General features: G+C 44.2%; 2 protein-coding genes across 2 annotated transcripts; both read right to left on the bottom strand.

Moving 5' to 3' along the window:
• Window positions 1-60: 60 nt before the first annotated feature.
• On the bottom strand, window positions 61-1701 carry vps25 (vacuolar protein sorting 25 homolog). The gene is made up of 6 exons (XM_061264809.1): window positions 1589-1701; window positions 1096-1241; window positions 826-879; window positions 670-758; window positions 488-563; window positions 61-393 (listed from the first exon to the last, which is right to left on the bottom strand). Exons 1-6 carry the CDS (start codon window positions 1633-1635, stop codon window positions 281-283), a joined length of 525 nt encoding a protein of 174 aa, XP_061120793.1. The 5' UTR covers window positions 1636-1701; the 3' UTR covers window positions 61-280.
• Window positions 1702-2084: 383 nt separating this feature from the next.
• Window positions 2085-10892, bottom strand: arhgap27 (Rho GTPase activating protein 27). The gene is made up of 17 exons (XM_061263854.1): window positions 10743-10892; window positions 9823-10235; window positions 5875-6267; window positions 5423-5647; window positions 5094-5339; window positions 4855-4941; window positions 4384-4451; window positions 4190-4277; window positions 3927-4028; window positions 3763-3861; window positions 3583-3679; window positions 3384-3515; window positions 3209-3307; window positions 3050-3127; window positions 2858-2989; window positions 2673-2778; window positions 2085-2575 (listed from the first exon to the last, which is right to left on the bottom strand). The coding sequence occupies exons 2-17, from the start codon at window positions 10198-10200 to the stop codon at window positions 2398-2400; spliced, it is 2508 nt and encodes an 835-aa protein (XP_061119838.1). The 5' UTR covers window positions 10201-10235; window positions 10743-10892; the 3' UTR covers window positions 2085-2397.
• Window positions 10893-10901: the final 9 nt, after the last annotated feature.

Raw genomic sequence — 10901 nt, 5'->3', positions numbered from 1 at the left:
GCCTAATAATTTGGCTCAGGCTGTTTTCCCCCCCACACAAGTATGCACGGCAAAGTCCAATTTATCAAACAAGTCTTATTTATTTTTACACATGATATGAAGGGAATAGGAAATAGGTTGATTGTGGACTATTCCAATTATTAAGAATAAATTGGGCTGAGTCGATTCAAGTTACCTCCAGATGACTCAAAACCTTCCGGTATTTAAAAACACACAGAGGCAGAGGTGAGCGATGGCAACAAGAGCAGGGAACCCTCCACAGTCCAAAATGTCCCCCGCCTCAAAAAAATTTGACGCCTTTGCCATCGTCCATGCTGAAGATCTCGGCTTTGCCTTCCGTTTGCAGCGCCTGCAGCGAGCGCAGGAGCATCCACTCCTCCAAGCCGTGGAACTCTGCGCAACACGTAAAAAGGCAGAAGGTCAAATGAGCACGGTGCGTCGGGGACGTTGGGCGTGTGCGGCTAAGGTCGGCGACAAAAAAACGTACCTTCGCCCTCTGTGTCGTCGCCATTGGCGAGCTCAAAAAGCGTGAAGACCGTGTTGTTCATTCCGCTTTTGGACACCTGAGGCAACAAAAGCATGGTCATCATTTTTTTTTACTTTTCTTAGTCATGAACTTTTCTCTAATAGTATCTTCATTATTTTAGTCAATAATCAATGTAATCTCACCCAGTTATACATGAGCTTGCCCCATTCCTCAGGCCGCCTCCACATCACCAAACACCTAGACTTGTTCTTGTCCATCCACTCCAGGTTGCCTGACCACAAACAAATACACAGAGCCCAGTGTTATTAAAAAGAACAGACATAAAATTCACTCCTTACCTTTTTTCCTCAACTCCTCAAATACGACTTGAATCGCTTCCACGGACAGTTTTCCTGCCATTTTGTTAAGGCGGGGGCAAAATAAATACCTCACTGGTCAATTTGTCAACTACACGAGACAAAGCAGCTTTGAGTATAAAGCACATGTCATAAGTGCTTACTGTCAATCACAATCAGATCAAAGTCTGCTGCCTTAACACAAAACAAAATGCCAAAGACGGGCTAAGACAACATACAAGGGAAGGATTCATTGAATGTTTGCGAGGATACGTTTAATCTTGCGATTGTTGAAGACGGGGCTCTCTTGTGCCTCCATTACATCCAGCGTGTAAAGCTTTTGATGGCGGTAGTAGGCCAGGGCCAGCGAACACCACGCTGCCAGTTGTTTCTGTCTCGTGTCCACATTGGGTTGAAGCCTGCACACAACAATTTAGGAAAACAACAACAATGACAAGACACACAATGACAGGCATCAACATCATCTTGATGCGTTGAAGGCTAACTTGTTTTTCCAAGGCACACAGCTTCACTAGTCTCGTTTAGTAAACATCAGAAAATGTCTGTCATGTTTGGATTTAACGAGAACTGCAGATTTTTGAAGAGCCACTAATTTGAATGAATCCACTTCCGTATTTTTTTGGGCTTGTTTACCTAATGAAGCCGACTAACATGAAGCTAGCAGTCAAAGGAAACACACTTGAAATGTTCAACACGTAGAAAGGGAAGCTTAGTGCTTTTAATAGGGTTTAAAATGTGTACTTACGTAAAAAAAGGAGGAAAATTGTATTGCCATGGCCACTCGAAAGTCATTGCGGCGGATGTGGTGAGAAGTACGTCCAACCACAAATAGGTTCCGGCAGAACACAAGTGCTCGGAATTAAAAAGGGCCGAAATTCATCCTGATATTTAATTAAATTGAGATTCAATGTGTTAGTCGTTATTAATTAAAAATGGCATAAAATAATTATTTTTCAATTTTACTAAATTAAGAAAAAACGATTTTCTCAATTAACTTCGAATGGACTCAATTTCCTCCATTTGACAGCTTCCGAAAGAGCGTCCGACTGCAAAATAGTTCCGATTTACGACATTACGCGGAACTAAATATAGCTTGGCATTTATTGTACAAGTTTGATTAGTCGTTACTACTACTACTACTAATAATAAAATAATAATAATAGTGATAATGATAATAAAATAATAATAATAATATATAAAATAATACCCAGCAAGATCACAAAATAAAAAAAAAATCAATCTTCTTTACAAAGTTATTTTATTATGGAATTACTTTGCATATAGTTTTGACAACATTCAGCACATGAATGCTTTCTATTATTATTTACAACAAATACATTTCCTTCAATGGCCACCGCTCCAGCCTGTTGAGTTTTATATACAGTAGTTCTATGGTGTCGTTAGACAACTAACAATACAGCATAGATATTCTGTTTAATTCAAACATTCTATGTAATATTTATTTCACAATGTCTTGTTGATATTAATAGCTGTATACACTTCTATATTACAAGATGTTTTGTGTTAAATCTTCAAATAAAGAGATGAACTCCTTCAGCGTGAATGGAAGAGGCGCTCATACTCGTTGAGGATGAGCTCCACTATCTGGTTCTGGTAAACCGTGTTCCTAGCAATATTGTCCAACTCTGCTTCAGGCCGCATGAGCGTGGGCCCGAACACGATGGCAACATTGTGCCCCGTCATGCGGTTATCCTCGCCGCACTGGATGACCCTGAGACACAAGAAATCAAAACAATAAGATCAAGAAGAGCGAGGCTTGACAGAAAGCATAATGTAGTACAAGATGTGAACACAAAATGGACGCTGACCTCCGTAAATGTCCAAACAGGAGTTTCATGGTGTCGTGATTTGGGGCGGGAAGAGATTGGATCAACTCATAAATGCAACACATCTTTGTGTTGTAATCAAAAATTTCTGCAACGAAAAAAAGGAGGGTAAAAATTGATAAGAGATGATTCTGCTTTATTTGTTTGCTGCCAAAGGTTTGCCTTACTGATGGCGGAGACGAACTGAGGAAACAGACAGTTGGGGAAAAGCGGCTCGGGAAGCTCACGGAAGAACAGCTTCAGCGCTCCGGTGAGGACGTGAGCGTCCTCCCACTGGCCGTCCTCAAGGTCCAGTTCCTCTGTTGGGAAGCATCATGAGTGGCTAGACAACAACATCATTACAATAATGTCACTAGTACCATGATCTGCTTTAAAACGCAGCTTCTGGATGACGGCGAGGTTCCCGCTGACCCTGTAGAGTCCGTCGATATCCAAACCTGGAGGTCAACGCTTAAAAGTCAGTCAGCTGCATTTGTTAGTAGCAGGAGGGGGGGGGGGGGGGGGGGTTTGTAGGTTACCTCGCCTCTCCAAAGCTTTTATGCACTTCTCCACAAAACTGGGAACGGTGGTCTGCTCCTGCGCGCAAAGCGTGGCCAGGTTGCAGCCGAACACGTTGTCTGGAGGCAGGACAGAATATGTACTTATGAAAAGTCTTAAGAGGTGGGACCTGACGACAGCAAACACTCACTGTACCTCGTATGTATCCTTTCTCCTTAACCGCTTGAAGTGAAGGCCGCTTCATAAGGAACTTCATCAACTTAGTGCGAACCTTCTTTGGGTCGGTTTCTCCACCGGTGGTGGCGCTGGTGACGCTTGGTCTGGAACCTGACCGAAAAAAGTTGATTTAAAAAGGCAGCCGTGGATGACTTTCCACAACATGGCTGGAGCTCACCCCTACGCCAGTCGCTGGCTAAATGTTGCTCCGCCGCGCCGATCTTTTCGTACACGTCGCTGCTATCCTCCTCCTCGGAGTGGTGCTCCTGGTACTCCTGCAAGAAAATTAATTAAATTGATAAATAGCAAATGAATAGCATAAATGCAAAAAATAAAATAAAATTCAGCAACGACTTACCAGTTGCCGTATGGTGTCCAATAATACTTTATGCCAGTCGGTAATAATGCTCTCAGTATCATACTGGATCAGAAACTCAAGACCGTTTCTGCTTTTTAACTGGAAGAGCAAATGTTAAGAACGTTTCAATTTGCCAAAATTTCATATCATGCAAAACGCTGTACCTCTAAAACATTCTTCTTGCTTGATTTATCTTTAGAGGCCCAGGTGATCATGGCGCCTCGCAGGTCCACCGACACCTCCGGGACGATCTGATTGGTTTTGTTCTTTGAATGGGGGAAAAAAAAAAACATGTGAGCACTGACGCAAAACAGGCGGTGCCGCATTCCTGCGACATAAGTGTAACAGTGTCAACTTGTTATCCGAGTCACGTGGATAAGGGATTCGATCATATCTGTTCGGTATAACATTTGAGAAAATGAACTACCGAATAGCCCGGCGATGTGGATTTGGGGTCTTTATGGAAGGTCAGCGTGCCTCCATGCAGAACCGTCCAGGTCTGGGTCCAGTTTTTCCTGTGCACAGAGCAAAGCCCAAGGGCAAATGTATAACCAGAGATATTCCCACTAGTAAAATATCAAATTTTCTCCTATATGACCTGAAGCAGGCGGCTGCACTCACCTGACCTTTTTGCCATTTTCAGACACTTTTGTTTTGTTCAGGATTCCAGCTTTTTCCAAGTTCTGCACCTGAAACCGGAGACTACTTTTTTAGTAGTGTCTAAAAAGTGTCTAACGTGATATCTTACATGTGGAACAAAGCAAACTGAATAAAAAATAATAATTAAAAAGTCTTATATGACACTGCAAAAAAAAGAAAAAAAAAAGAAGCACATTTGTTGTTATTGTATGCTTATGAATGAGAGATACAAAGAAACAAAAAAGGTAGGGCTGGGCGACATGGCCTCTATGGCTAATTTTTTTCTATAGCGCTCATGCTAGCAACCCACGTTATAGCGTAGCCACCTGGTGGTCAGGTAATAAGGGTTTCTCCATTGTTGAAACCCAAAAGCCTTGAGAGGGCACAGAATATCATATTTTAAAAAAAAAATCATAAAATCTAATTGGGGTCGAGTTGCCTTTTGTCACTTACGTACGGCTGCGCTTCGGGAGAGTTGCCCGTGCTGGAGCTGTCGCTGCTGTAGTCCGACGTGGTCCTCTGGTGGGTCGGGACGAACCTCTGCCAAGAAGTAATATGAGCAGAGTGTCAGAATATGCGCTGAAATTTTGATACCTTGAATTAAGGCTGGTATTGGGACCGGTATCGCTACCCAGTATCGGTACTCACGCATTTCTAAATAATATGTTCTAGAGGTGTGTGAGTGCTCCTACCGCGTCGTCTTGAACCGAGGCGTGCTGGGCTGGTCCTACGCTTTGTCTCCAGTTCTTGAAGACATTCACCTCGTCGCCCTCCGTACCGTTCTCGTCCTGGGCGATGACATGGTGAGAAATTGTGGGGTGTTTAACCAGCAGGCCGTCTGAAAAGGTTCCACTTACATTGGGCAGGTTCCACTGCGACTTGGTGCCGTCTTTCAGGTAATAGTAAGTTCGGCCCAGGTCGTCTACGGACTTGACCCACTGTGATCAATCACAACTGAGACTTGATACAGTGGACCACCAATTTGCGGCAGGAGAAGAATAGTCGGAAACACCAAAGCTACCTGCTCTAGCGAGTGATCGTTGGTAAACACCCAGGTTCCGTCGGGCTCCACGCTGAGGCTCCAGCCGGAGGGCGTGCTCCGGTCCAAACTGGCCCGTGGGATAACGGCACGGCTCACGTAGGACAGGTCGTATTCCCTGTGGGACGCAGGGGAGCTCATGGCCAGGGGATCCTCATCGACATCAGGTCCATCTGCTGAGCTGTAGTCTTCCTCAGGTAGCTGAGGCTGGTGAGAGGAATGATGTTAACAATGGAACCTTAACCTCCGACCTCTAACTTTTTTTCCAGACCATAAAGTCAAAACTAGGACAGACATCTTACAAAGAGCACTTGCTGCTGTCAAATGGGAACATTTGGCATCCCTTAAGGGTTAAATCCATTAAATAGAAGGCTGCATTAGCCGACTTCCCCTGAGGGAAGCTAAAACAAGAATCAGGAAGTAGAGCAGCTCACCGAATCGTCCTGGTGAAAGCGGTGAACACTCATGGGCTCCATCAAGGGCGGGTACGGGCTGAGCAGCTCCGGTGGCTCCCAAGACGTCTCCCCAGACATGGCGTTGTAGAAGTAGGGGCACCCGCTGCGCTCATCCACTAGCTGCTCCCAATCCGACGTTTGGATAGGAGATGGAAGGGGCGAAGGGGGACTCGGTTCTGGGAGTGATTCGGCGAGGGGGTTGTCCCAGGTGGTCTGTCCCGTGGCAGGGTGGTAGTAGTAGTCCTGACCACTCTCCGGGTCAAAGTGCACCTCCCATTTGTCAGTCTCCTGGTGGGGGGGTGAGGTAGTCGAGTCCTGGTGAAGCTGAGCTACGTTGACGTAGATGGGCGCGTGTTTGCTGTCATCGTCCACCTGTGTGGGGGGGGGGGGGGGGGTTGTCAGAATTGCTATGTTGTGTGCATGCTGCAACAGGCTGTGTCGAAACTCCAACACCGACAGCTTTAAAGGAGACGCAAGCTTTTTTTTTTTTCTAGACTTTCTAACTATGATTATTTTGGAACAGACACATTTCTACTTTTCTAACTTTGGGCTAACACTGGAGCTTTGCTTACCATTCACTTTACATGATACTGATTTGTAAGCCGTGTCAAAGTGGTTCTTTCGCAGGAACTCAACTCTTAGGAAACAAAAATATAGCAGGGGACTTCCTTAGAGATGTCAACTCTGTGTTCAGACGTTACTCCACAAAACAAACTTCTGCATCTGACTTTCACTTTCTTCCATGGAACAAAAAAAAAAACCAACACAATGTGGCTTGACTTCAAAAATACTTCACTTCAAAACCTCGTCTCACACACGACTCTGAAAGCGACACATTTAAAGACGCCGTTTTTGGCACCATCTTTCGCAGCGTCAAACCAGGAAGCAGGCGACGTTGTTTCGACAACAGGTATCAAAAGTAAAAACGCCGACGTTCACTATCAAAACTCACCACACCTACCTGAAGCGATGCCATTGAGCGGGTCAAACCCCGCTGGGCCCGGTGACCCGGCCAAATCCCGGCGTACAGGTCCATCATGCTTGTCTACAACAACTCCTCCATCGGAGATGAAGGTCAAATAGAATGACTACGACCGTTGGGGCAGACAAGTAAAGTGAATCTGTGATAGACAGAATGGAGAACTGCGAGCAACGCAGCAGGAAGGGTTGAGGTGGGCGTGTGATGAGTGAGGATGGAGGGGAGAGGGTAACTGTCTGAACAAGCGCAGAAACAGAAAGCAGACAGAGCATGTGCGCCTTGTTTGGGGTGATAAATCCGGAGGAAGTCATGAGTAACTCAAGCCCAGAAAACCTCTTGTGACACAAAATGAAGGCTGCCAAAATATTAAAAACATCCAACTACAACCATAACAACAAGCCTACTGTCGACTTAGTCAATTTTAGACAAATTTCACATGTATTCGAACACATACACGTTATATACTGCGAAACCATGTCTATTAATGGGTGCGCTGATGTTTTGAATTGCTCTGTCGCCCCCTTGCGGTTAAACTCTGAAGCGCATGCTTAAACCATTCAATATAAATATTAAAGATATATAAAAATACCAAAAAATACAAAGAACTAAATATATAAATATAGTAGGTCCTATTCTCAGACCACTAGGTGTCAGTATTGCTACACAAAATACAATATTTGTTGTTTTTACACTGCTTCAAAGGATAAATTTCATTTAAATTGTACAGTGGTTAACCTCTATTTAAACTTATATGACACTCAGCTAACATGTTAGCCTATGACTTCAAACATCTGTTGAGTTGATAAAGGTTTTACAATAGTATGAATTACCAATTTTTCCACTGGTATTTTTACCAGGTTTTTTACCAATGTATTTGGTTTCAACTAGCTTCCTCTATGTTGTTTAGACGGGACTCACGAAGCCTGCCTGATTAGTTCACCACTTTAGCAGGCATGCAGTCCCACAATGGGACACCCATTTGGGGCCCAAATCACGCCACAGCGTGGACACAGTTGGACTATTATTGAGTTGCCCCCCCCCTTCCTTCTCGACACTCAATTCACACATCTCATCATCCATTAAAACACCAGAGATGTTCTATGTAAGTTCTACAGCAAAGCCAGGCCATGAAAACATTTCACAAAAGTCAAACCAAGGGGGACTCATGCGATAAACTGGGACTTCCTGCACTGAATTGGTAGCACTTCCTGACTGCAAGACCACCATGACAGAAAATATTCCACACAAAATGACCTTCCTTTTCTCTAGTTCCACAAAAAGTAGCTGCTGTTTAAATAGAAAACTATGAAACAAAAGTAATAAACATCACTTATCAGAACAACACTGACAACAATTTGATTTTATACACATGGAATAAGAGTATAATTCTTCGGCGTGATGATATTATAAACTCACTTGAGCCTTGAATAGTTTTCAGACAAACTAAGGCGAGCTTGCAGATGGCTGAGAAATTGACGTCACTTTGTCGACAAGATCAAACGAGCACAATAGTGTGTGTATGTGTGTGTAAGCTAAAACGAGAGAGTGAAGGTGTGACAAGACAGGCAGCGCCGCCACGACCTGTTGGAGCAGTTTATCGGCATGCAGTGTTTCAACCACGGCTCCCCGCGGACACTCCATTAGGTACACCTGACAAAAGCCCTTTTGATCGACGGCTACTGCGAAACATGAATTATTTTTATCCATCCCATTGGGGGATGTTATTATTTAAGAGTCAAAACATTAGGAACGCCTCTTCAGTATGATGCAGTGGTAGGGAGAAACCTGTCCATCGAAAAGTGTAAAGCTAATGTCGTGTGACAGGTGAGCTCTCCATCATCTTGTGAGAAATTTCACAATAATGTGAAAATAACTACTCTTCATGAACATACCTGAAGCAGGAAATTGATTCTCCATTAATAGATCAAGCATCTGTTCTCAATCTCCCAGATTATACAACAGTCAGCGAAGTCCTAGAAAGTGAATTTGGGCTTTCTGTATTGCCGCGCGCTTGCACGCACACCCTCCTCCCTTTCCCCTTCGCTCTCCCCTGACATCGCCATGGAGACGGTGCTCCATTGTAGGTTGGGAATACGCTTGGCATGTTGACAGAGAGGGTCTCATTCATTCACAAGCAAAGTTAAACCCTTGGGAATCCGTGCAGACACGAAGAAGTTAAAAAAAATCACCTGCGCGGCTTGATGTCACTTTTTTGTCCTCGGCAACAGGTGCGCTCACCTGTCGTGCAAACAGGTGACGTCCGGCAGCTTTACGGTGACGACAACATGTTCCTTGGAAGCGGGAGCGGGAACTAGAGCAGGATGGGGGGGTGCACGGTCGGGAAGCCGCAGTTTAGTTTGGGTGTGGCGGCTGCCGAGTTTAACTCCTTCCTGCCAGCCAGCCCACAGGACCTGTTTGTCACCTGCGTAATTGTGCCTAAACGCTCTCCTGGTTGGAAACTAAACGGTGGATGTTAAAGGCCCCCATTGAATCCAAAGTCTCAATGAAGCGGTTTGGGGGGGGGGGGGGGGGCTCAAAACCTGGTGTTCATAACAGAGAGGCTCCTCCTTAACCTCCTCCTCATTCGCATGCTGATGGGCTGGCAGCACAAACACCTCCTCCATTACAAGACTCCCAACTCACCGCTTCACTTCATTCAAGTAGAAATTTCTTTCCTCATTGAAATGAGTGAAAATGTGATGAAACTATGACACCAAAAATGCACCTCTGAACTTTAAGGCGAACGTCGAGATTTCACACAACATGGAACAACAGTATTTTCCGATTAAAACGCGGATTTGGCGCCCTCTTGTGGAATTGTAGGGCATTTCAGAAAGAGAAAAAAAAGTCATGAACGCTATTATAAATAAAATAAAGTAAAATGACTTAATGTGTGTTCTATGGGATTTTATGTAACCCACGCTTAGAAAGAAAAATTTTGGTCCGACCTTGACTTCACATGATGGATCCTCCTTGTCTGTTCTAACGGTCATCATCTCCACTTTTCCGTGTGGTGCGTCCCCTCCATTGTGCAGGCCACTTTTAGGTGTCACCTCAGCTTTGGCACCGCCTATACCAAAGGTGCAGAACCGGCTAGCATCTCCTTGAGCTTCCCGGGCCACCCTTGTCGCCATATACGCATCGAGCTCGCGCACATACTGGGCTGGGATGTAGAAGGGCTCGGTGTCTTCCTGCTTGGTGCGGACTTGCCACCAGTGTTCGTTGGTCCTGGAGAGCAGGAAGTAGGTTTCGTTGGGCTTGATGGACACGAGGCGGCCGTTGTTGGTTTTATACTCAAACTCATGCTGCACTGACACCTGCTCCATGCTTTGGTGATGGAAATTGAATCAACACCATGAGGCTGAGGATAAAAGATATGAGAAATGGTCACGATCAACTACATAAATTGTCTGACACAATGGAAGAAGAAAAAAAAAATCACAATCAAAAAACGGCATCACCTATTAGTTTAACTCCAAAATTAAATCAAAACCGAATAGCTCAAAATTTCCTAATGACTGTACTCGTTTGATTAACACTTATACCTACTACACAACTGTATTTGAAAGTTGATCAGATGGTGGTACTTATAAATCTAAAATATTTCAATCATTGGTCTGAAATAAAAATTGTAAAAGGCGTCACGCTGGAAAATTGTAGTTCTTAATCTTTGTGTAGAGATGCGTGCAAAACTGAGCAAGTCTGACGTCATCAACAATCACCTATTCAGTATAGTTTGCTAAATATACATAGTAAATTAAAATAAATCATATTTAATAGGGAATTCAAAACGTTCACGAGTCTCGTTCATACGTTTCAAATGAAAAACACCAATTTGAACTTTCGGCTAGCATAAATTTGTACTCACCTGACAAGAACGAGACAACAAAGGCTAAACTTGCTCGAAATAAGTTTTTTTTCTTTTAAAAATGCTTTGAATCGTGAGAATGGAAGCCAGTCTGCTTGTCTACCGTCCCACGGGACTTCGTTTACAGCTAGAAAAGTGGGAAGTAAGAGATGACACTTC

Source organism: Syngnathus typhle, linkage group LG18 (assembly GCF_033458585.1).
Source record: "Syngnathus typhle isolate RoL2023-S1 ecotype Sweden linkage group LG18, RoL_Styp_1.0, whole genome shotgun sequence".
NCBI lineage: Eukaryota > Metazoa > Chordata > Actinopteri > Syngnathiformes > Syngnathidae > Syngnathus > Syngnathus typhle.
Note: the sequence above shows the minus strand (reverse complement) of the source record. Positions and strands in the feature narration are given on the sequence as shown.

Coding starts and splice junctions, on each gene's coding strand:
- vps25 (XM_061264809.1), bottom strand. CDS start 1,635: ATGACTTTCGAGTGGCCATGGCAATACAATTTTCCTCCTTTTTTTAC. Junction 759..825: donor TGAGGAGTTGAGGAAAAAAG/GTAAGGAGTGAA, acceptor GTTTGTGGTCAG/GCAACCTGGAGTGGATGGAC. Junction 564..669: donor GCAAGCTCATGTATAACTGG/GTGAGATTACAT, acceptor TTGTTGCCTCAG/GTGTCCAAAAGCGGAATGAA.
- arhgap27 (XM_061263854.1), bottom strand. CDS start 10,200: ATGGAGCAGGTGTCAGTGCAGCATGAGTTTGAGTATAAAACCAACAAC. Junction 6,268..9,822: donor ATCCATCATGTGAAGTCAAG/GTCGGACCAAAA, acceptor CCCCCCACACAG/GTGGACGATGACAGCAAACA. Junction 2,779..2,857: donor TCAGTTCGTCTCCGCCATCA/GTAAGGCAAACC, acceptor TTTTCGTTGCAG/AAATTTTTGATTACAACACA.